Genomic DNA, 26,672 nt, shown 5'->3' on the forward strand with positions numbered 1-26,672 from the left:
TAAGGTATAAGACAACTGGAAAAGTAGGAGGTGGCAAAGTTATGAAAGGTCTCTGAACACCAAACAGATGATTTCAAACTGGATCCTGAAGTTGATGGGAGCCACTGGAGTTTACTGAGTATCAAGGAGCTCACAGTCCAATGGGGAAGATAACATGCAAACAACTATGTGCAAATAAGATACCTACAGGATAAACTGAGGTAATCACAAAGGGAAGACACTAAGATTAAGGAGAGCTGGGAAAGGCTTAATGAAGAAGCCTTGGTAAACCCCTTTTTTTGTAACTGCGCAAGGGTTTAGAACTTCAGCCCTTGCTCATTCTCAATCTGAATTATCAAAAATTCCAATTCATGAGTTTTTACTTTGAGTGATGAAGGCTGAATAACTAAACCCCTTCCCCAAAGGGGATGATGGAGGAATTGGGGTAGGGACAAGTATACAGAAACAGAATGACTAATACCTCTTTAAGGGCAGCCCCAGATACCAAAAGAATTCCATCCACATCAATGCTTAAGCCTTAGACTGCCTACTTGAGAAGAGTATGTTTGTGAATCCTAGGCTTTCCTTAGATTTTTCCATCTGCAAAAAGGCTAAGGCTCTTTTAATCTACCTCAGTTCAGACCCTGCCCCTATTCCCTTCGCCATAAATCAAGTTATTGTGGCCTATAGTCTGAGTGCTACCTTTATAGCCTTGCTCTTTTATTCAACCCTTCTCTTTTCTGACACTACCAGTACCTCAAGCTGGTCTCTTGCAAATCTGCTGGTGGGTCTGCCTGCCACAAGTCTCTCCTCACTCTAGTCCGTCCTCCACTCAGCTATCAAAGTGACTTTCCTAAAGTTTAGATTCAACTATGTTACCAGATTCTCCAATCAAAAAATGCTAGTGGCTCCTTATCACTTCTAGAATCTCACAGAAAGTCTTTTGTTTGGCATTCAAAGCTCCCACTCCATCCCCCAGCTTTTCTTTTTTTTAGCTCTTTGGAGGGCAATTGGGGCTAGGTGACTTGCCCAAAGTCACACAGCTAGTTTTTTTGTGTTAAGTATCTGGTACTGGATCCGAACTCAGGTCCTCCTGACTCTGGGGCCGGCACGCTACTCACTGTACCACCTAGCTGCCCCTATCCCCCAGTTTTTTTGTTTTTGCTTTTTGGAGGGCAATTGGGGTTAAGTAACTTGCCCAAGGTCACACAGCTAGTTTTTATCCCCCAGCTTTTAGAAGATTTTCTAACACATTACACTTCCTGATATACTCTTCAATTGAGCAACACTGGCTGCTTAACTGTTTCTCAAACAAGACACTCAAACTCCTGACTAAATGGCTAAAAGCCATTTCCACTGGCTGTCCACCATGAGTGGAATATTAATTTCCTCACCTCATCTCTGCCTCATGGCTTTCTGGGTTTCCTTCAAGTCCCAACTAAAATTCCACCTTTGGGGCGGCTAGGTGGCACAGTGAAGTGTTGAGTGTCTAAGGCTGGTTTTGAACTCAGATACTCCTGACTCCAGAGCTGGCACTCTATCCACTGTGCCTCCTAGCTGCCCGCCTGGCATAGAGTAGGTGATTAATAAATGTTTACAAACTGACTGAACAAAGTGGCTTTCTTAGTGATTGTCTTTACTTGTGCAGCTAAATTTCCCAGAACAGGACCAAACCCTGTAATCCAAGGGTGGCAACTGGCTTTGTATCAATCTCTGAGTGGCTCCACTTGTGGTTTATATGCTAATAAATCCTGTAGGTGGCTAAGAGATCAGTGTGACTATGTTTATGTTTCTTGAGATCCAGGGCCAGACAGACCAATGCAATGAGTAACTTAAAAATAAATGTAACAGGATTGCTATTTCAAATAGCATGATTTTTCTAAAAAGACTGAGTTTTTAGAAATGATCATGAGAATTGATGTTTGTATTTTAGAATGAAAATAAAATGCTTAACACACTTGTGTCAAAATATATATCAACTCTCTTATGATAATGTAAGGCAGACAATGTAAGAATAATATAAAATAGATAATAGAAATGATTTATGCATGGCCTTCGGTAATGATAAGAGATATAAATAACAGTTCTACTTAGACACACCAGAGCCCTCCTTAGTCTCAATTTTTCTTTTTTTTTTTTTTTTTTTTAACAATTGGGTTAAGTAACTTGCTCAAGGTTACACAGCTAGTTATTTTGTGTGGGTGCTAAGTATCTGAGGCTGGAACTGATCCTGGGTCTCTGGACTCCGGGGCCGGCGCTCTTACTTACTGCGCCACCTGGCTGCCCCACGTCTCAATTTTTCTACATCTCAACCATAAAACTTAGAATATGGGATAGGTTGGAAAGAGGAGAGGAAGAAGATTCTAAATAGCCATTAAGAATATAACAAAGTCATTGGTCAACCATCTGTAAATTACTGAAAGTGATTAATCTTGTTGGAAGTACTTTTTCAAAGAAATAACAAGTTTATACTTCTGTCAAAGGGTTTCCTGAAAATGAAATCATACCATATTTTACCTTTTTTTTGGGAGGGCAACTAGGGTTAAGTGACTTGCCCAAGGTCACACAGCTAGGTTTGTTTGTGTGTGTGTGTGTGTGTGTGTGTTAAGTGTCTGAGGCCATATTTGAACTCAGGTCCTTGTGACTCCAGGGCCGGTGCTCTACTCACTGTGCCACCTAGCCACCTTTCTAAGTACCATATTTTAAAAGAGAACTGCCATAAATTATGTAACTACATTCATAATGGGGATTCTCAAATGAAAAATAATATAACATAAGAACAATTTCTGATGAACTGATAGAGTATGTTTTAGAATAAAGACATATTTAAAAGCATATACCTTTTTTCACTTGAAAACATAAAGCTTAAAAACACAAAAGGAAGCTTTTTATACTATGGTTTGTTATCCCACAAGTTAAAATACATCCACCGTAACATAAATATAATAAAATATTGATTATTCATAATGCCTGAAAGACATTGGGATTAACTGAATTTTATAGTCAATTAACCAGAAAAATCCTTTAATTTCCAAAGCTTATTTTGAAAATATTTTCAAAAAATATATTAGTATACATTTTTGCTTTACTAAGTATAATATAATAAATATAATGGGATCTTTCTTTGATTCAGGATCTTTCAGAGCCTCAGAGTAATCATTCTAAGTATTAGTCATAATCACAAAGCAGGGATCGATGGACATTTAAAAGTAGAATGCCAAGATTACAACTTCTATCCTTCTGGCCTGTGAAAGTGCAATGAAGTAAACCACTAGGGCTAATTAAATGCAATTTTTTCACACTCTAAGGGTCTGGGGAGGGGGCAACAGTCACAACAAAACTAAATCTCTAACATGAGCTTGTTTACATAACCATTTGACTCTAAAAGGCAAGGACAAAAAACAGATAAGCATTCTGGACAACTGCTTTTGTGGTATATTAAAAAAGATACTTCCTATAACAAAGTTATTCTGTAAAATGAATGTTAACCCCTTCCTTTATATATTATCCTTATTTAAAAAAATTTTTTTTGTATGTCTTTGTATATTTTAGATACTGTTATTTTCTGGGGAAAAATAATTCCCCAGGATTTACCTCAGGATATGGGAAGATAATCAGAAAACAAAGAATTAGGTTAAGGATCCTGCTAAATATTTAGGTTCAATATATGCACATGAAGGTGTGCCAGCTGTCAAGTATTAGCTATAGGCTTAAGAAAAATCAAAGCTTAAAAAATAATCTTCTCAATAACACAATTTGACATATGTTTAGTGTATGACTCATGATGTCTCTCTTCTCCCCAACTCTTGCCCTCCTACTAAGGGACTTCAACATACAAGACTGAGAGCTGGACCGGTAATCAGGAAGACCTAAATTCAAACTGGTCTCAGACACTTATTTACAAGTTGTGTGACCCAGGGCAAGTCGTTTCGCCTCTGCCTCAGCTTCCTCATCTGTAAAACGGGGATAATAACACGGCCTACTTCTCAAGGTTGTGGTATGGTTAAAATAAGAAAATGTTTGCAAAGTACTTTGACAAACCTTAAAGCACAACATAAATGCTAGTTATTGTTATTATTGTTAATATTTTGGATTTGTGATACTATGAATATTTTAAAGTAAGTCCCAATATCAATACACCTGTGATCTAAGATGAAGAATTAGCAAATAAAATAATAAACATCCCAACATATGTATTGTAGTTTTGCTGCAATTAAAAATAAGGTAGAAGCAGATAGAGGGCCAGCCTTTAAATCATGAAAGTCTGAGTTCACGTTTTGCTTGTGACTGACCTTGATCGGCAAGTTATTTCATCTCTCAGTGTCCTAGATAATTCTCTAAGATGAATTGTCATCTGCATCCACAAAGGACATTTCTGACCTGGGAATTTCCTACATATATGAATTTACAGGTACACACACACACCCCATATAAATATACGACAGCCCTGAGTTTCCAAAAAAGCTAGCTGAAATGGAAATGATTCTAAATGATTAAAAATGACAGTCTCATGTGAGTATGTATTCTAAAATACTTTGGATGCCTTTCATTTTCAGCACTAATGCTAGTGTGATATTTTTACAAGGAAGAATATATATTGATATGTTCCCTCACCCCTCCCTGTCTTGCTATTATTAACATTGCCTTTAAGATCAAAGGCTAACTAATTTTGTTATTTATTTATTTTTTATGTCACCTTCATTTCTTTTATTTTTCAAATTCTTTATTAGCTTCTGATTTACATCATTTATTTCCACCAGATTTTGAGTTACAAATTTTCTCCCCGTTTTTCCCCTAACCACCGCCCCAAAACAGCAGTCCCACAGGATATCCCCTCTTCCAATCTGCTGTCTCCCATACCCCTTTCAACTTTTCCAGTGGATCTCTATGCCCCAGGGCCTGTATATCTTATTTCCCAATTACATGTAAAATAGTATTAATAATAATAGTATATATATATATATATGTATATATATATATATATATATTTGAGTATTTGATTTTAAAACTTTGAATTCCAGATTCATTCCCTTCCTCCCTTGTCTCCCACCCTTACTGGGAAGATAAGCAGTTCAGTATAGGTTGCACATGTGTGGCTAATGCAAAACAATAACATAGTAGATATATTGTAAAACACTGACTATATTTCCCTCCCTCCTATCCCACCTCCACTTGTTCTATTCTCTACTTTCATCCCATCTCTTTTCAAAAGTGTGTGCTCCCAACTTCCCCCCCCCCCTGGCCTGCCCTCCCTTCCATCATCCCCCCTCTCATCCCCTTCCCCCCCTACTCTCCTGGAGGGTGAGAGAGCTATTTAGTGTGTATTTCATTCCCTCCTCAAGCCAAATTCAATGAGAATAAGGTTGACCCATTCCCTTTTGCCTTCCTATTCTTCCCATCCATTGTAACCATTTTCCCTTGCTTCTTCTATATGATAGTTTAACCCATTCTGTCTCTCCCCATCTCCTCTCATTATATTCCTCTCACCTCTTAATTTCACCTTTTAAGTATCATCCCTTCCTGTTAAATTGGTCCTGTGCACTCTATGTATACCTGTAAACATATATACACACGTTCACATATGTATTCATATGCCCATATACCCTCATATAAAGACATATATATTTCTATTCCCTTCAACTACTGAGAAAAGTTTCATCAGTTACAACTACTGTTTTTCCATGTAGGAATGTTAATAGTTCAACTTTGATAAGTTCCTTATGATTTCTTTTCCCTGTTTACCTTCTCATGCTTCTCTTGCTTCTTGTATCTGAATGGCAAATTTTCTATTCAACTCTGGTTTTTTCAGCAAGAATACTTGAAAGTCCTCTATTCTACTGAATGACCATATTTTCCCCTGAAATATGATACTCAGTTTTGTTGGGTAGGTGACTCTTGGTTTTAATCCCAGCTCCTTTGCCCTCCGGAATATCATATTCCAAGCCCTTCAATCCCTCAGTGTAGAAGCTGCCAGATCCTGGGTTATCCTGACTGTGTTTCCACAATATTCAAATTATTTATTCCTGGCTGCTTGTAATATTCTCTCCTTAATCTGGGAATTCCGGAACCTGGCTATAATATTCCTAGGAGTTTTCTTTTTAGGATCTTTTTCAGGAGGTGTTTGGTGGTTTCTTTCAACTTCTATTTTGCCCTCTGGTTCTAAAACATCAAGGCAGTTTTCTTTGTGAACTTCCTGGAGGATGATTTCTAGGTTCTTACTTTGATCATGGCTTTCAGGTAGTCCAATAATTTTTAAATGATCTCTCCTGAATCTATTTTCCAGGTCAGTGGTTTTTCCCATGAGATATTTCACATTGCCTTCTATTCTTTCATTTGTTTAGATCTGTTTAACAGCATCTTGATTTCTCATAAAGTCATTAGCTTCCATTTGCTCCAATCTAATTCTGAAGCAATGATTCTCAGTGAGCTTTTGAGATTCTTTTTCCATCTGGCAAATTTGGCTTTTTAAGGCATTCTTCTCCTCATTGCCTTTTTGAGCCTCTTTTGCCATTTGATTTAGTCTATTTTTTAAGGTGTTATTTTCCTCAGTCAGGCTGTTGACTCTCATTTCATAATTTTCTTGAGTTGTTCTCATTTCTCTTCCCAATTTTTCCTCCACTTCTCTTATCTGCTTCTTAAGGTCCTCTATGGCCTGTAACCAGCTTGTATTTTCCTTTGAAGTTTTTGGTGCAGGAGTTCTGACTTCACTGTTTTCCTCCTGTTCCATGCTTTGCTCCTTTTTGTCCCCAAAATAGGAGTCTAATGTTGGAATCTTCTGTCTGCTTTGTTTCCTTTGCCTGGTCATGTTGCCCCTCAGTCACCTGACCCCTGGGCTTTTTGCTACAGTAGGACTCTGCCACCAGACAGGGGAGCTTTCGTCCCAAACACTGGGGTTTTCTCAGCTGCCAGAGGTATTAGATGGTTGCCCTCTCTGAGGCCTCCACATGCTCTGGCAAGCTGGACACACACCCCAGGACCTCCACCCTAGACTGCAATCCAGATCCAAGAAGGTTAAAGCAAGAGCTATTACGCCTCAGAATGGTGCTTGGTCCCCCTACACTCTGCAGGCCAGGAGCTGAAGCTGCCACGTGGCTCTGGCTGGCTGTGCCAGCTCTTAGCAGCTTCTCGTCCCGGGGGCAAAAGCCATGCACTCCCACTTACTGGGTCCCAAAGTCCAGATTGCATTGACCTCTCACTTTGTCCTTCACATCTATGTGCTGATAACTCTGGAAATGGCCACAGCTGCTGCTCATCTGGAGACCCTCTGGCCGGCAGCGGGTCAGGCCTGCCCTGTGGCTAAAGCCTTGGCATGGGGCTGGGCTTGGCCCCCAGAGCACTGTGCTGGCTGATTGTTGCCGGCCTGCCGGGCTGTCCTCAGTGGGAGGTTAGATTCTCTGTGTCATTTTGTGGGTTCTGCAGCTCCAAAGTTTGTTTAGAGTCCCCTTTTACATGGATTGGGGAAGGTGGAAGCCAGAGCCCAGCGAAGGTCCTGCTTCTACTCCGCCCCGTTTTTTATTTTTTAAAACTCTCTCACACTCAGCACACAGGAACATTAGATGCAGTGAGTGGCAAGAACTGAAATTTATTGCCTGGGGTCAGGAAGACTCATCTTTATCTTAACCCTGTCTGTTGTACATCCTCATTTGTAAAATGAATTGGGGAAGGAAATGGTAAATCACTCTAGTATCTTTGCCAAGAAAATCCCAAATGGGGTTTCAAAGAGTCAGACATGACTGAAAATAACTGAACAGCAAAAATACTTTATATATTTTAATTATTCTCTTTTTCCTACTTTTTTATGTATCACTAACATTGGTATATGTAGCACATTCACTATGAAAACCATGAACTCTTTCTAAGTCTTCAACAGCAGAAAACAGCTAGATTAACATGTAATGCAATACCTTTCTTTTCCCCCCACTTTTTCCCCCCAGCCTGTTATCTCATGTTCAAATAGTTAAGTCAAGACATTTGCCCCACTATCATGTTTTGCCCATTTCTAGCAGTTTTTCCTATACTGTGTGTGTGTGTGTGTGTGTGTGTGTGTGTGTGTGTGTGTGTGTGGGGTCACACAAGTATTTGTGTTTTTATTGACAAGATGTAAATGACTCACCAGGAACCTGAGAATTATTTTACTCATTTCAGTAATCCAAAACACTGAAACAGTAGCATACAGTCCACTCATATGTGATGGAGTTTAAATATAAAACAATGTAACACACTTAAAAAGTCACGGGAAAGGTTTGAGATCAGTTTATTAAACTCAAAATAGATTCTGCATTTAAGCATAATGCACAATTCCAAACTAAACACTTCACATATTCGAAAAATGAATATAAATAGCTGCTAGAGAATGGCAATGTTAGAATATTTACAGATATATTTAAAAGTGAACAGCTAATATTGATACATTACAATCAGTATTTTCTAATAAATAAAAAAGGGCTATATTCCGCAACCTACAGTTTAAAGAAAACTTAAGTGAGCAATACTTTAGCTATACTTTCCTGGTTCATTATTTTTTTTTCTAAACCAAATATATGACTTTATCTTCAAGGATTTTTTGAATTTGTTTTAAATTTGGACTTAACCTAAATCTATCCCAAGAGGTATATGTTAGATTACAAACAACATAAACCAGAATTTATTCAAAAGTATATGATCTAACCTGTTAGGCATCACTCTGATTGTTCATTAAATTTCAGAAAAATTCTTTTAGGGGTGACAATCTGAGGTATGTAGAGCTTTTAAGCATTGCTTTTCAAGAACAATGCATTTGTGAAAAAGACCCAGATTCTAGTAAGGGATTTTTAGTTTACTGGGCTTTACTTTATCAGACAGAAAAGACATGTGATGTTCACTAGTGTAGACCCCTACAGCCATCAGGAATCCTAAATTTCAGGGATAATGACAACTACTACTCCTCTCGGGGAAATGGAATGGTTCAAAGAATTGGTCATGTTACTTTCTCCCAGAGTACATAATTAAATTTATAAGGCAGGGACATAGGTATGCCCTACCCCATCCCTTGGCCAAGATGTCCAATGAAGGATGATAAAAATATTTTTCAGGAGTCTTTTGGATCTGATAAAGAGGGTTTTACACTGGAAAGGGAAGAAGAAAAATTCCTTAATGCTTGCCAATCCAGATACCATAGGGAGTAACAGATAAAATACAGAAAGACTCATCAGGAATTCACAGAAGCCTCTCAAAGAGAGGCATCAATAATGACCTCATATGTTTACAGACAAACGCATGAAATATAGATAACAGATGAGATGAACTACAAATTTTAGGTCAAGGAAGCAAATTCACTTGCATGGATGATTGACATTTGGCAGGATGAAGTCTATGGTTGGAAATAAGACTACATAAGTATATCCTTTATTCTAAGGGGACAATTTTTTTTTAAAAGAAGTAGAGAACTATGGGATATTATTCCTCTTATAAGGAAATATGAGAGTTGGGGTGAGGTAGGGTAAGAGAATCCTCACATAGAGAATTTGAGTGAAAAATCAATGGGGAGACAAAAGTAAAAAGCAGTAAAGAGTGATTCAGGTATGGACAAAGAAACTCTGGAGTCAAGATTATGGATCTTCAGATCCAATGTGGACTGGATCACATGAAGTAAGTACCCTCTCATCTCTACCTTTGTTGACTAGCTGAAGATAGGCAACTCTGATCACTCCTTGACTTAACTAACCAAAGAGCACACGAGAGGCTCGGCAGTTAGCACTAGCCAGAAACTGTACTGCCTTCTCAGGTCTCGGGCTAGCCTGGGCCCCACTCCCCTGACTTCAGTTCTACCTGCAGCCAAATGCCCCTGCTCTGAGTAGCAGAGGAAGAGAGGCAGACAGACAGGGGGGTTACAACAGTTATAAGAAGCTCACCCACAGCTGTTTTTGGAAGCAGTTGGTGCTATAGAGGATGGAGTGCTGGGCCTGTAACAAGACCTGGGCTCACAGTGGACCTCAAACATTTAACAGCCGTGTGATCTTTGACCAGTCACTTAAGCTCTGTTTGTCTAGGTTTCCTCATTTGTAAAATGGGGGTGAAAATAGCACCTACTGTGCAGAGCTGTTGTGAGGATCATGTGAGACAGTACTGGATAAAGTGCTTAACACAGCCTGGCACACAGGAGGCACTATGTAGATGCTTATCTCCATCTTTTCCCTTTTCCTTCTCCTTCTCGGCAGGAAATTACATTTCAAGGGCACAATGACAGTTGTGAGATTAATTCTAAAATGCATTGACACCAAAACTCTTAGATAACTATCTTCTTAATGTGGCAACATATTTGTCTTCAACAAATTTAAGTTATAACATCAACGAGATTAACTGTTAAAAAACAGAATTGGTTACCTATATTTTTATAAGCCTTCAATAAAAGAATGATTTCTTTTTTTGGTATTTTAAGTTGAAAATACATTACCTTGGAAAATAACATCAATTTTAATTATTTTTACAGAATTATACTAACACTTTTACATCAGTATCAAATTTTGAAATAAAATGACTACAATTAAGTTTATAAATGCTAACCATCTATGGCTACTATATAGTCTTTTCCAGACTGTTTTGAAGTGCCAAGAATTCACTTCCCAAAAAATCCATATATATATATATCATCAATTTCTGAAATAAAATTTCTTCTTTTAGATATACAGTTAATGGAGTATAGAAATCTATCCTGCCCTATAAGAAAGTAAGGGGGAAGGGGAAGGTGGAGTGATAGAAGGGAAGGCAGACTTGGGGAAAGGATAATCTAAATGCATGCCATCTTGGGGTGGGAGGGAGAGATGGGGAGAAAATATGGATCTAAAAATCTTATAGAAGTGAATGTTGAAAATGAAATAAATAGATAAATAAATTATTTTAAAAAATTTCTTCTTTTATGCTATAGCAAATTTCATGTTTTTCAAAAGAATTAATTTGTTATATGCTAGAATAAACCTTTGGTTAACTAGTTTATATTAAGAAGTATGTCAGTTTAAAGGTCCCTAAAGATGAACTTGATTAAGTAGCATATGTTGTAGAAACTCAAAATATTCCTACCCCATATTGCTAAAGAACTGTTTCGAATTTAAATATAATTTCCTACAAAAGTTTACAAAGTCAGCATTGGATGTGTAAGACACCATGGTACAGTGCTAAGAATATTGATGCTGAGACCCAAATTCTTACCTTGGCTTTATTATCAAAAAACACTGTGTGACCTTTGGCAAATCCCTTCTTTCTCTTTTGCCCTCAGTTTCCTCCTTTGAAAAATGAGGGAAATGGATTAATCTCTAAGGCAGGGGTGGGGAACCTGAGGCCTTGAGGCCACATGTGGCCCTCTAAGGTCCTCAAGGGTGGCCCTTTGACTGAATCCAAACTTCATAGAATAAATTCTTTTATTATTGGAATCCTTTTATTAATTCCATTAATTTTATTAGTGGAATCCAAACTGTTAAGTTTGGAATCAGTCAAAAGGCCAAACCTGAGAACCTAGAGGGCCACATGTGGCCTTGAGGTTGAAGGTTCCCCATCCCTGCTCTAAGGTTTCTTTCCCATTCAAAAATTCTATGGGCTAATTTTATTAGCTATTTCCATCTTGAGAAGGAAGAAAGCTGTCCCCTCAAGGAATAATTAGGTAAGTATGTTAATTTTACCAGGGAGAAAGTATTTTTAACTAAATAAATTCAGAGCCAGAGATTTAGTTCTATTGCTGAGAAAATTAAAATATGATATTGCAAGCATTTTCCTACCGCATAAAGGGTATAGTAGCCTAAAGGTTTTCTATGTAAGTTATGAAAATTAGGAAAATGAGAACCAAAGTGGTTCTGGTTTTGCTTGGTGTGACTCCGCCAATCCATCAAAGCTATACTAGTATTTCAGGGATCTGAGATAAATAAACCTCACAGGAGATATGTAGTGTGAAAAAGTCCTCAAATCAACTTTTTAAGAGAAATTCAATTGAGGCAGAGAGAGAGACCATGGACATCAGCCTCATAGAAGAGAAATGGAGATAGTAGAACATAAAACACTGTCACCAGGGAAAGACTAAGAAGGTTACCACTTGCAATGTAGTAATTTGAATGAAGGAAAATGAATCTCAGTATGTAGTAACTATCTATTTTTACTAATAAGTATTTTAACTAGGTGCTAAACTCAGTTGGTTTTACTTCTAGAAGAATTAGAACTATTATTGTCAAAGCCCATTAAATGTCAGAGCCTTGAGGAAAATCCCTGACTGCCCTGACGAAGTTATACTAAGATTAAGGTTGCTGTTTAGGGACTGGTGCATTCCCTGATTAATTCAGCTATATGTATATGCATAATGTTCTTAAACACAAAATCCACACCATGTCTGAGAATAGCATCTCATCTTATTTTTAAAGGGATATCTACAATGTTTCCCTAAATAGGATGCTTACCTTCACCTTCTCTTCTAATTTTCCTAAGCGAACATTCCCTTCTATTATTTTGTAGAGGACTCCTTGCTTTTCATTTTCTAGGCACTGAGCCTGTCAAAAAATAAGAAAAAAGAAAAGAGATTCTTAGTCTTCTGCAACTGGGCACAAATATTGCTAGTATGATAAATAATACTTTAGAAAATATAGTCCTGGGGTACAGTGAATAGAGTACCAGCCCGGGAGTCAGGAGGACCTGAGTTCAAATCCGGCCTCAGACACTTAACACTTACTAGCTGTGTGACACCGGGCAAGTCACCTAACCCTAACTGCCCTGCCTTCCTCATTCCAAAAAAAAAAAAAAAAAAAAAGACAAAGAAAATATAGTCCCATTTCACCATTTTTTATTATTCACATCATCTTCTCTTCTAAATGTGCAGGTACATAGTGCTGGTTATAGCTAGGATACTGACACCCCAAGCCAAGGGAAAATGGATAGGTCTGCAACTAAGAAGTCAGATGCACTGGTATGAAACAGTTTAAGCTTAAAGTTGTATAGATTTGTATAGTATTTCAAAATTATTTAAGAATTAATTAACTTCTAAAAGTACAAGAACATTAAGAATGTCAAATGGAAAAAATCATGCAAGAAAATGTCACTAACTTTGAATGTTTCCTGCTGCTATTAATTAGAGAAATGCAAATTAAAACAACTCTAAGGAACCACCTTATACATATCATATTGTCTAATATGACAAAAAAAAAAGGAAAATGATGGATGTTGGAAGGAATGTGGGAAAACTGGGACACTAACACACAGTTGGTTGAGTTGTAACAATGCTACTTGCAGCTACAGTGGGGGTATAAGACCAATAACACCAGCACACAAGAGGGCTGCTAGCACAGGTTCTTTGGTTTGCTTTTCTAGAGGAAAGCAACTCAAAAGGGGTCAACGATCTTACTTTAAGTAAGCATATATGTCATTTACTAAGTTCAGGGGAAAAAGTCAGCACCCTGAACTTCAGAGAAAATACAACAGAAATTAAAAACAAATTAAAAGCAGAAATGATAGCATAAAGACCAAGAGACAAATCTTCTAACCATATGACCAAATAATACATACATCACAGATCGACAAACAGATCCAACTTTCTGACCATTACATACACGCAGTTACCAGAAAAACAGAAGCACCAACATCCAGGTTTTCAAAGGTGGGGGGCCTCTTCAAAGGCTACCCAGAGTCTCTTCTGGCCAAATCATACAACACTCTTCCAATGAGTGAGCCCCAAAGCAAAATGCTAACCTCAGAAAGAGTGTGTGGGTGTTGATCTATATCTATTTATATAGATATAGATCTACACACACACCCCCTCTTCAGGGTCAGAGGGCATCACAACCCTTGTGATCCACTACCTAATTACACAGTAACAAAAGGTGTGGGCCTTCCTGAAAAACAAGCCTCCCCTAATCAAGATTCTCTAGTTGGGCTCCATATGAGGCCTATTAATGGGCAGGGAAGATCTTCAACTCCCATTAAGATTACAGTGGTGAAATCCAACCACTCTGGAAAGCAATTTAGAATTATGCCCAAAAGGCTATAACACAGTGCACAGCCTCTAATCTAGCAATACCAGTGCTAGGTCTATACCCCAAAGACATCTACCAAAAGGAAAAAGGATCTATTTGTTCAAATATATTTATAGCAGTCCTTTCTGTGGTGACTAAATATTGAAAATGAAAGGGATGTCCATCAGTTGAGAAATAGCTAAACAAGATATGGTATATGGTTGCAATGGGATATTATTGTGCTATAAGAAATGACAAGCAGTATGATTTCAGAAAAATTTCTAAAGACTTATTTGAACTAATGCAGAGTGAAGTGAGCAGAACCAGAAAAACGTTATACATAGTAACAGCAATATTGTATGATGAAGAACTGTGAATGACTTAGCTATTCTCAGCAATATAATGATCCAAGAGGCAGAGTTAAGATGGCGGAGTAGAAACAGGACTTCCTCGTGGTTCCCACTCCCACCTCCTCAAATCATGTAAAAAATGACTCTAAACAAACTTTGGAACTTCAGAACCCACAAAATAACAGAGAGAAGATAACTTCCTGCTGAAGACAGCCCAGCAGGAAGTGGCCAGTGCAGTGCAGTTTTATTGGGAAATGTTTAACAAAAAATAAATAAATAAAAATTCAACACGAATAAAGTTAATTTGAGGTTTTCTAAGTCACTATATGGCCTGCAGGGATCCATTTCTATTTGGGTTTGGTACCACTGGCCTACACCATTCTGTTCAGCAGCAACAGAAGCCTCCCTGGCTTGGCAGCTACTATCATTTAAAAGCAGCAACCACAGGATAAGATAAAGGGGAAAGAGGCAAGCTAGGTCACAAGGGTCTGAGGGTGGAGAACACTCAGGTGACTGGAAAAGCAGCAGCAGCACCGCCTTCAATGTGTATGAATGGGTTCTTTTCTTTTTTCTGAGATGGGTTTTTAGCTTTAAGAAAGATCTATTCATATATATTTATTATCTCATAGATCATTTGAAAATTTTATGGCTTTTTAAAAAAGGAATAGAAAATGAAATAGAAAGTAGTAGAAGCCTAATCCAATATAAGTGACAGGTGACCCATACAATCCACAATTTCAGTCCAAACATTAAGAGGAGAAAATGTGAGGGGGAGGTTACCTAAGGAATACATTCTGACTATTTGCAATAAGAAGGCCTCCCAGCTTACCATGCCACATTAATCTCTGTGTTTCTACTGCATAGATGTATTAGGCTTTTGATAAATATTTGTTCCTATAACTGAATTCTTTTATTAGTTTGATGGCAAGCAGCCCTGGAGTACCTAGGCTAAAAATTGGAGGACCCAAAGAATGCAACAGGCTCAGAGTAGCCCCAAGCTTGTGGCTGGGGTCTGTAATGGGAATGTAAATTTTTAAGATCTTCCCTGCCCCTAGGCTAAAGTGCACCTGGAGCCTGGGGTGGGAGGCTTGTTTTTCAGTAGATACTTTTTGATTGGCCAGTGGGTCCAGAAGGTTGTTACATTCTCTGAGCCAGGAGAAGGCTATATAAGCCCTGATGTGTAGCTTTGTTTTGGGGGCTCACTTTGAGAAGTGTTCTGTGATTTGATCGGATGAAACTCTGGGAAGCTGGTTGTTGAGTCCCCCCTCCTCCCCCAGCTTTGAAAAACCCAGATGTTGATTTGGTATGGATGTAATGGTTGGACAGTTTGGAAATCTGTCTACTTGATCTGTTTCTCTGTTTTGATAATTCTGTCTGTATACTCTGAAGTTCGGGGTGCTGACCTTTTCCCCCTGAACTAGGTAAACAATACATATTTGACTAATTAAAGTAAGCTTGTTAACCCATTTTGAGTTGCTTTCCTTTAACAAAGCAGATCCAAGAACCTGTGTTGGCAGCAAACCCTGGGGACGCTTGGGGTGCTTGCTGCTACAGGGTCCCACGATAACCACTCACAGTGGCTTTAGGAAATATTCTATTGGCATCAGTACAGAATGTCATTCTAAGGACCATTATAAGAACCAGTAGTTATTGTCTCTCCCTTTTTTTTCAAGGTTTTTTTTTTTAATTGAAGGCAATCAGGCTTAAGTGACTTGCCCAGTGTCACATAGCTAGTAAGTGTCTGAGACCAGATTTGAACTCAGGTCCTCCTGAGTCCAGGGGCAGTTGCTCTACCCACTGTGCCACCTAGCTGCATTTATTTTAGCAGTAAAATGAAGCTTACACCTAAGCTTCCTATGCTTATTTCAAGCTAAGCAGCCATCACCACTCAACATTTTTGTGATTTTTTACCACCATTTTTCAGCAGCATATGTGTAGGATCAAAGGCAATAGAACATGAGAATGGTACAACAATGAAGTCTGGCATAGCAAGACCAGCAATATGATAAGGCAAGCAACTCAAGAGAAGGGGACAGTGTAGAGTTGAAGTGGTTCACCAAGTGTTCAAGATAGACAAAGAAGAGTGTAGCCAGTGCAGGGGTGATAGCAGAGGAAAGAACTGAGGGGACGGAGGAATGTGCAGGTCATGGTATGCAGGATGAAGAAGCTTTAGAGTTGCAAGGCAGAGGGAGAGGCAGACATGGAAGTGATGAGTAGAATTTGTGAGTGATGACAAGACAAAGGGTATGACCATCTTTGTCTAGGGCAGTCCATTCCTCTTCTGGATAGCTCTGATTTTCCTTTATACCAGGGCTTCTTAAACTTCTTCCACTCTCAGGCAGCATTAGTTGCATTGTGTGGCCTGAAGGCACAAAGTGGGCATGCTTTGTGTTCAGGAACAAGGCTGCAGTGAAGTTGTGAGATGTAAAACAGGCAAGTGCTGCCAGAAACACCTCGGATTCATAATGCATTTGATTTTGAATTAATTTTTGGTTGTTGAACATTCAGAAACCATTTACTGTTACCAAATATTTTGTGACCATATATGGAGTCATGAGCCACAGGTTAAGAAGTGCTACACTAGGCCTATATCTACAATTGCTACTCATTGCTTTTAGTTGTCATGTAGGGGCAAGCAGAACAAATGTAAACCCCCTTCTAGATGACAGTCCTTCAGATACTTGAATAGCTATGACACCCCACACCAAAAGTCTTCTCTCCTCCAACCTAAAGCTTTCTAGGACCCTCAATTAATCCTCACAGGGCACAGTTTCTAGTGCCTTCACCATCCTAGTTACCTTCTCTGGCATATCCTTAAGCTTGTTAAAGTCCTCCCTTAAAGTTGATGTCTAGAACTGAACACAGTACTCCAAAAAAGGTGAAAGGCAGTAGTATAGAGGTGGTTGTCATTCCCTTTATTTTGGGCACTGTGCTTTCATTAGTGCTACTACTTAAGACTGATTTGGTTTTTTTGGCTGCCACATCACACTAAGTTACCTTACAGTCCACTAAAACACCCAAGTCTTTTTATATGAATTGTTGTCTACTCATGCACCTCTAATCCTACACTATTGCAGCTAATCTTCTGAATACAAGTGTAGGACTTAACACATCCCTATTAAATTGTACAGGTTTTAATGTTTCAATTGTGACAAGAAGTATATTTTTATACCAATGGAAAAAGAGGCTACTTTATTCTGGATCTATTTCAGTAGGTTAACTAGAGTTTTAAAATTTACGTATTAATCAATGATGGGAAAACAGTAGTAATACATACTTTTGCACTATCTGACTAGGAAAAATATGCAACTTTATACTGGGTGTCCTAAAGGTCTTAATGCAGTTTAAAACTATTTAAGCTATTCAAACTACACTAAGACTTTTGAGATACTCGGTACACCATAGGGTCAGTCAGAAGCATTGACAACATAAGTGTTCAGCAAGTCATAGCTGTTCCCCAGATCCTATAGATTTAAAGCGACTGAACTGCTGGCTTTCCTTTGGTCCTGTTCTCCTGCTCTGGTTATTTCACTGCAGGGTTATGTGCTGGACTAACGGTTAAAATTGGGTTGTTATTCTATTCCTGGGCTCAGAGCTATGTATGGAACTTGTTCCTTACTCAGTATTCGGGTAGGGCCCCATTCACTTGTGACCACTCTTCTCTGCTGTGTTTCTATGATCTAGAACTGGGTAATGGGCTACAGAACTACCAGACAGCACTTGTTCCTGTTGCCAGTGTTTGTTCTGAGATCCCCTGGAATCTCTTTCTATTCCATTGCTTCCTGCCCTGGTACTGTGAATCAGTTCCCTTTCTCTCTCTAGGCTCTGAATGCTCCCTGTACCCATTGCTGCAACGTGTGCTCATGACCAACCTCCACCCCACCCCGGGATCCACAGACTTCTCTATCTTCCTAGGTTACTCTTGGCTGGAAAATGACTCTCTATGACATTTTTCTTGGCTTTTCCTATTAAAATTGGTCTGATGAATCTTCTAGATTATTGTGAAAACTGTATACTGGAAGAGTTAAAGCACAAATGTTTCCTCTGCCTTTCCATCTTGACTCTACCCCCTTAGTACAATTTTTAAACCACTGAATTCTGCTGGAATGGCCTTCCAGAACCAAAGCCACCTCCTCCTCCCTGAGGGTAATCATAACAAGAGTGCTTGAGTGAAGACCTTTCTAAAAACTTCAGTGGCTCCCTAGTGCATCTAGTGTAAAACATAAACTGCTTGGGGTTTAAAGTCTCCCACACTAAATAAAGGTCTAATTTGTCCAGACAAACTTGCCTCCTGTCATCATGCCCTAACATACTTTCCATGTCCCATATCCATACCTTTCCATATGCCTGGAATGCATGCCTTCTCACCTCCATCTCATGGAAGAAATAGCTCTCTTCAAGGCATAGGTCAAGCATCATCTACTAAGGTCCTTTCTGATCCTTCCCCAACACTTGTTAATGTCCTTTTCCCATAAAATCCTGGGTATTTACTCTGTATAGGATGACCAGGAATGCAAAGTCCTGAAGAGTTAGAAGTCTCATAAATTCCTAAAGAGAATCTAGAAAAGTCTCATTGAACTAAATTTCTCATTTCTGAGTATTCCCCTTGTCACTATCACCTTCTTCCAGCTGGAGAGGGAAGTGGATACTTTTACTAAATACTCAGTTTCATGATCCTGGGTATCGATATAGACTGCATTTGCCTCTTATTCAAAGAAATTCACAGTAACAGGTCTCCTAGCTATTAGAATATGAGAAAATGTTAATGATAAACTATTAATGTGATACATCTGAAAGTTATTTTATATTTTATACTGTTTTCCCATTTTTAGACTAAGGAAAATATGACCAAGGTGTTTCAGATAATGGCAAAAAAGATTACAACCATAAATTCTTATATAGCAGATTAAAATGAACAGCAATTTTCAGAAGTAGAACAAAACAACTGCTTTTCTTCCGAAGAGTGGATTGCAAGGTTTAATTTTTGCTGTTTCCAATAAATACTTTTTATGATGAATATAGATTTAAAACATGTAGTCAAAATCTAAGTGGAAAACATATCTGAAACAGAATATTATGAAGTTTTTTATACTTGGAAATTCTAGTCAATAAAGACTTAAGTGAATATTATGTAAAACATCTGAGACACTTGGGAAGTACAAAGATTTTTTTTAAGTTTTAAATAACATTAATTTTTAACTAATATCCTTAAAAATCTCAAGCATGCACAATAAAAGGCAGTTTTATCAAAGGTAATCTTGAGAAAACTTACCAAATGTATAAGATTGTCACGTTCTTGAGCTATAACATTTGCCAAAATGACAAAATTTGTCAGATACTGGTGAGCTACCTCTTCTTTCTCCATTGCTTCTTCTACTTGTTGCTGAAGGAGGTCTATTTGCTTTTGAGATCCTCTACAAAAGTTCACCAAATCAGTATATTTAAAAAAAAAACAACAAAACTTATTAGTTTGGTGACAATTAAACAGGTATGTTATAAAGATATTAAATGCCTTGGAATTTAAATTATATTATTTTACATCTTAAAGCTTTCATTAATTTAAAAGTGAAAACTCACATTAGACTTTACTATTAGAAAAAGCATAATAATTCACTGATGCAAATTAATGTCAACAATGTGCTTAATAACTGTTTGAGAAATCAACAGAATGATGAAACCCTGTTTTTTTCCTTTGAATCTCTCACTCATGCAGAATAAGAATATTAGAGCTAGGAGCAACTTTAGGGATCAATTAATTCAATCTCTTCATTTTATGTAGGAAGAAACTGAGAAATGATTTGTCATACTTAACACAGTAAGTTGGTAGCAGAAATGAAACTATAACCTAAGTCTCCTGCTTGCTAATGCTCTTTCCAGTATACTTCATACTAAAGATCCTAGACAAAATGAGCACAAAAAAAATATATCAACTATATTCATTCCATCAATGAAACACTAAAGAACATGAAATAAAAATTACCTACACAAATATGCCATGAGATGTGGGCTTTTCTTCTTCAGATACTATAGCAATTTGTTTGATAACATAGTAAAGTCACTGTTTTCTAGCACCATCAGAGAATAAAGTATTCTAGTTTACAAAATAATTTTTGGTTAATAATATATTATGATTCAGATGGTACCTTGAGATCCTATAATATCTCAAGGTCATCATCATCATCAATTATTGAACTGCAGACACTGAGAAATGCTAATTTCTGGTTATTATATCAGATAAACCAGCCTTTTATTGTAATAAGAGAATTATTCTAATTAACCTTCTCTCTTTACATAGCACTTATTAACAAAACAAAGTTAGGGGTACTAGAAGATAAAAAGGAAAAGATAAGGGCTATAAATCTCTAACAGAGGGCTCAAGTATATTTTTAGATAATTTATTTAGTATGGAGGAAAAAGAGGTTAAAAAAAGAAAATCTATATACCTATTTAATTTCTGTGCCTTTTCCAATTCAGCTCCCAGAACCTTGTTTTCAGCTTCCAATTTGCTTTTGTCTAAAAGCAGGCTCTTGGTTTGTGCTTGCAGCTCGGTCATCTTTCCTATCAAGTTGTCAGTCTCAGCATTCCATTTCTCTTTTTCCTTCTGCAACTGGCTGAGAGAAAAAAAAAACTTATATTCAATATACTACTGTTAAGACAGGATGTTTGTGAGATAATTGATCGCCAGGATAATCTTCCAATCCCTGGCATGGGAACTCTTCAAGCCTTCTATGTGAGGGTCACTCTCATACAGCAGGACTGAAAAAGGGCTTGGTCACTGTGGAAGGCAGGTATGCTGTTGAGGTCTGGGAAGATGGCATAGGAGAGGTGGGCTAAATGCTTTTGTTTCACTACATTATCTACCCCACTTTCAGGGTCAAAGATGGAGAAGTTTAACATTTTTCATGTGAGTCAAAGTATAATACTGATTAAAATTATAAGTTAATATAAAAACTGACATTAAATATATTTATATTGTAATGAAATTTGCTGTAAACAAGACCTAAAAAGCTTTAGTAGAGGCTTCAAGCAAAATATTTTTGCATTTAGCAACTATATAGATAGTAGCATCATATTTTGCTTATAAACCAATACATAAAAATTACATCTAAAAAAAGAGGCTTTTATCAAAACAAAAAGTAAATGTAACTACTAAGTCAAGAGTCATCACAACTGACTATAAAAAGCAGAGCCTTCCAGAGCACTATATATGGTTGTTGTTGACTTCCAATCTAACTAGAGAGCAAGTGCCAGACTTGCAGCCACTTGGGTTCTAACCCTCACTTCTTTGCTTCCTATACCCTTCATAGAAATGTCAGGAGGGTAGCCTCAGTCAACAAGTATTTATTAGGCATTAATTAAGCAGTCACTATATGTCAGGTACTATCTAAGCACTGGGGATACAAAGAAAGTCAAAAAATAGTTCCTACTCTTGAGGAAAGGGGGAGACAACATGAAAACAGCTACATGCAAACAAGATGTATACAGAACCAACAAGATAATCAACAGGAGAAAGACACTAGCATTAACGGGGATCAGTAACAGCTTCTTGTAGAATATAGGATTTTAGCTGAATTTGAAGAAAATCCAAGAAGCCAGGAGTCAGAGATGAGGAGGGAGACAAAAAGTAGAAAATGCCTGGAGTTCAAGGAACAGCAAGGAGATGAGTGTAACTGGCTGGAAGAGTACATGTAGGGGAGTAAGGCATAAGAATAAAGGTAGGAAACTGCCAGGTTATAAGGGCTTTAAAAGGCAAAGAGAGGATTTAAAAAGATCAAATTTTAGAGATTTTCTAGGAAGATCAACTTGACAGGTAAGTGGAAGATGAACTGGACTGGAGAAGGACTTGAGGGAGATGATCTAAAAGGCTCTTGCAATAATCTAGAAGTGAGGTAATGAGAGCCTTCACAAAAGTGGTGGCAATGCAAGAAGAAAGGAGGTAAAATATATGAGATGTGATAAAGGTAGGAAATGAGAGATCTCTGTAACAGAATAGATAGGGGTACTTCCTCAAGAAGTAGTGGTGGTAAAAGTGAGGAATGGAAGATGATACCTAAGTTGCAAGCCTGAATGATGATGATATTCTCAACAGTGATAAGGATGTTTGGAAGAAGAGAGGGTTGTTATTGATTTTGTTTTGTTTCAAGAGACAGGAAAATAATAAGTTCAGTTTTGGGCATGCTGAATTTAAGATATCTTAGACATCCAGTTTGAGATGTCCAATGAGCAGTTGAAGATACAACACTGGAGGTCAGGAGAGAGAATAGGGCTGGCCAAATAATCTTTTCCTCTCCCACCCCTTCCATCCCCTGGCTATCACTCCCCTTCCCTAGCTGCCCTGGCCATTCCTTCCAGTTCTGACTGGTTGAACCTTTACTCATTCCCCTTTGCTGACTGGTAAAGTCATGGAATTGGAACATTTCTTGCTCCCCATTGCCATTTCCAGGGTTTCCATCACTCAGTAACCTTACTTTCTTTGAGGTCTATGATATTCATATTTGATACCTAATCAAAATTCTGGTAGCTGTTGTCCACAGGTCTAGGTCACTTCACTTCCTTCTTCAAGAAGTTCGGTACATGGCCCACATTTTTTCTCTTCTCCCCAACTCCTTATCTCATACTAAAGAACTTCCACATAGTTATTGACTTCTTAAAACATCTAACCATTCACTTCCTCAACTGACTCACTTCCCATGACTAACTGCTCTTCTCCACGTCAGCCACACACAAAGGTGGTCATGTCATCACCTACAAATGCAACACCTCTGTGTTCAAGTACCTTGAAATGTCCTTATCTGATCATAATCCATTGACTTTCCATCTCTCCCTGTCTTCCCTTACTAAACTCTGGTCTTCATCTACACCATGACCTCCAATACCTCAACCCTTCAGTTCTCTCCCAGGACATCTCCCCTGTACGAGCTTCTCTCTCTTCTTTACCCCATCTTGACCTGCTAGTGAACTAGTTCAACACTATATTGTCCTCTTCTCTTGAATCCTGGTTCTCTTTTCATATCACCGACAGCACCCTTTCAAGCCTCTTTGGATTACTCCCACCATCTGACTTTGTTCCTCTACACATGCTGCTCAATGTAAGTGGAGAAAATCATGGAACCGTTCTGAAGCACTACAAATTTGTTACATAACCTCAACTTGGACCTCACTGATGCTAGGCAATCCTACACCTTCTTTATCAACTCACTATCCCACTCTCCACAGTGGCTCTTCCAAATATTTTCATCCCTCCCCAAATATCTCAGAGGTCCTCCTCTCCTCAATCTTTCAGCTGAGAACCATGGCTCATATTTTACAGAAAAAATTGAGGCCATTCACTGAGAGTTCCTTCTTCCCTTTTTGTCATCTCCTGTCACTCCAAGGCCTTTTGCCATTATCTACAACTTTTATCTGTTTCACACAAAGAGATAACCTACTCTATACCAAAGCCCATCCCTCTACCTATATAATCAATCCCATTCCATCCAGTCTCCTCCAACAGACTGCCCCATCATCCCACTCTCTCACTATATACTAGATACTCCCCTACTGCCTACAAAAATGCCCATGTCTTTCCTATCATCAAAACATCTTTACTTAATCCTTCTGTTTCCACTATTGTCCTATATCTCTTCTTCCTTTTGTGGCTAAACTCTTTGAAAAAAGCCATCTATGATTTGTGTTTCCGTATTCTCTCCTCTTGTTCTCTTTTTACCCCTTAGGATTCTTGACCTCTGCAACCTTTAACACTGTTCAATCAACCTCTCTTCTTTAATACTTTCTTTTCTCCAAGTTTTTGGGACACCACTCTCTTCTGGTTTTCCTTCTACCTGACCACTCTTTCTCTCCTTTGCTGGATCCTCATCTATGTCACACCCTCTAATCATAGGTATCTCAGATTCTGCACTGAACCCTTTTCTCTTCCTTCTCCATACTACTTCACCTGGTGATCTCATCAATCCCCATCGATTTAATTACCATCTAAATGCTGATTAATTCTCAAATCTATCTATTCAGTCCTAACCTCTCTGTTAACCTCCCATCTTGCATTCCAAATACCTTTCTGCTAGAGAAGACAATGGCATGGGATCACTTGTGCACAAAAGAGGGGTTTGCCTTGGCAAGAAAGGTCACATCTTCATTTAGACAATGCTTAAAAAGGAGATAGTATTAGAAGTCATTAGAGAAAAGTGAGATGGGAATGAGGTGAAAAAGAGGGAGCTCTTGGTAAATGTCCTCAATTTTTTTGAGTGAAATTTGAGAAACCATTCTTAGCTGAGAAGAGGAACCATGAGAAGTTTGAGGAAATAAAGAAAGGTTTGGAAAAACTGTTATGGTAAGTGGGATACTGAATCAATTGGAGAGATATAAAAGGATTGTCTTGCCAAAGTGAGAGCCCAGTTGAGGTTTTATAATAAAGTGGCACCAGTCAGCACAGTTCTGTGATTTTTTCCTCCACTTTCATTCATTAGCGTGTGAGTAGAAGGGACAGAGGTGAATGGTGGGAGTAACTGAAGGTTGAGGCTTGGCAGGGCAAGATCTTCATACAGAATAAGGGAGCAAGGGAATCAAGAGATTTGGGTGGAGTTCACCGAGGGGTCAAGATGGGAAAGGGAGGAGAGTGTAACTAGTGCATAGATGACAGCCTGAGACAGAGCTGAAGGATAGAGGAACTGTAGGTCATGGTAAGGTCAAAGAACAGAGTAAATATATATATATATATATATATATATATATATATATATATACATAGTTATCTGTATATCTATACTTTTATAAGTTACCTGTATATCTGCACTTTTATAAGAAGATATGTCTGTTTTTAAAACAGTATTCATTTAGTGATACTATGTAGCTGCAAAGCAAGGAATACCAAAGTCCTAAGCATTATAGTTGCTGGTCCACCAAATAAAATAAAGAGGCACGTGGGGGTCACATGTAGCCTGCAGCATATTACCAATGAGCAGCACCAGAAGATATTATCAAAGAAATATGTGACCAGAAATGTGGGTGGGCCAGTGATGTAATGAAACTGAAGGATAACCAACTGGCAGTCACTGGAATTGATGCAACGTCAAGAGATCTAGAGGAAGGTCCTTGGAATGTGTGCTAGACCCTGGAAAAGAGTCACATAGATAAGAAGACACAGATAGGCTCCAGTCTGTGCTGTTGGAGGTGCCTGTATTGATGAGATCACAGATTACTGCAGTACTGCAATGCTTCTCATTCTTATAGATATGGCTAATTAGAGGTAGAAAACAATTCAATGGGGGCGGCCAGGTAGCACAGCAAGTAAGAGCACCGGCTCCAGTATTGAGAAGACCTGGAGATCAAATCCCGGGCTCAGACACTTAGCACCCACCCAGAAACACCTGGCTGTGTAACCTTGAGCAAGTTACTTAACCCCATTTGCTTAGGGGCGGCCAGGTGGCTCAGCGAGTAAGAGCACCGGCTCAGTGTTGGGACGACCTGGAGATCGAATCCCGGGCTCAGATACTCAGCACCACACCCAGAAATAACTGGCCGTGTAACCTTGAGCAAGTTACTTAACCCCAATTGCTTATAAAAAAAAAAAAAAGAAAAAAAAAAAGAAAACAATTCAATGTCTTTTATGCTCTTTAATACTAATTGCCAGGGTAAGGCAGGAATACTTACAGAAATGTTAAAAAATACTTAAAGATGACTGAAATACCCATACTCTTTGACCTAGAGATTCTTCTGCTAGGCTTATACCCCAAAGAGGCCATTGATAAGAAGGTCCCCAGAGAGGCCAGGTAGCACAGCGAGTAAGAGCACCAGCCACAGTGTCGGGATGACCTGGGGATCAAATCCAGGCTCAGACACTTAGCACCCACACAGAAACACCTGGCCATGTAACCTTGAGCATGTTACTTAACCCCGATTGCTTAGGGGCGGCCAGGTGGCTCAGAGAGTAAGAGCACCAGCTCCAGTGTCAGGATGACCTGGAGTTCGAATCCCGGGCTCAGACACTCAGCACCACACCCAGAAATAATAACTGGCCGTGTAACCTTGAACAAGTTACTTAACCCCAATTGCTTTAAAAAAAAAAAAGAAGAAAAAGGTCCCCATTTCTACCAAAATAGATACAGCAACACTTTTTTTGTGACAGCAAAGAATTGGAAATAAAGCAGATGCCTTTTGATGGGGGAAATAGCTACACTAATTACAGTATACAAATGTAATAAACAGAATGTTGTGCACTGTGAGAAATGATAACTATGACAAACATAAAGAAGCATGGAAGGACCCACATCAATTGATACAGAGTGAAATAAGCAGAGCCAAGAAAACAATGTGTACAATGATGACAACAATAAGAAAGGAAAGAATTTTTTAAGAAGTGAATGTTGAAAAATCGCAAAGATTAAGC

General features: G+C 38.4%; 2 protein-coding genes across 6 annotated transcripts in view; one reads left to right on the forward strand and one right to left on the reverse strand.

The window, feature by feature from the left end:
* Window positions 1-4,653, forward strand: part of LOC138157127 (E3 ubiquitin-protein ligase RNF182-like) — a 28,206-nt gene extending 23,553 nt beyond the window's left edge. The window contains exon 4 of the mRNA XM_069082623.1: window positions 3,802-4,653. Coding sequence (XP_068938724.1) covers window positions 3,802-3,852 — 51 coding nt within the window. The 3' untranslated portion in view covers window positions 3,853-4,653. The remainder of the gene's footprint in view (window positions 1-3,801) is intronic.
* CEP89 (centrosomal protein 89) overlaps window positions 1-26,672 on the reverse strand; it is a 161,866-nt gene that overhangs the window by 48,896 nt on the left and 86,298 nt on the right. For all 5 annotated transcript variants that reach the window (XM_069082621.1, XM_069082620.1, XM_069082619.1 and 2 more), the window contains 3 exons: window positions 20,734-20,901; window positions 19,563-19,704; window positions 12,396-12,485 (listed from right to left, as the gene is read on the reverse strand). In XM_069082621.1, the coding sequence (XP_068938722.1) occupies window positions 12,396-12,485; window positions 19,563-19,704; window positions 20,734-20,901 (400 nt within the window). The remainder of the gene's footprint in view (window positions 1-12,395; window positions 12,486-19,562; window positions 19,705-20,733; window positions 20,902-26,672) is intronic.

Source organism: Petaurus breviceps, unplaced genomic scaffold (assembly GCF_028583685.1).
Source record: "Petaurus breviceps papuanus isolate PSGF00001 unplaced genomic scaffold, PetGlider_PUasm1.0 171, whole genome shotgun sequence".
NCBI classification, from domain to species: Eukaryota; Metazoa; Chordata; class Mammalia; order Diprotodontia; family Petauridae; genus Petaurus; species Petaurus breviceps.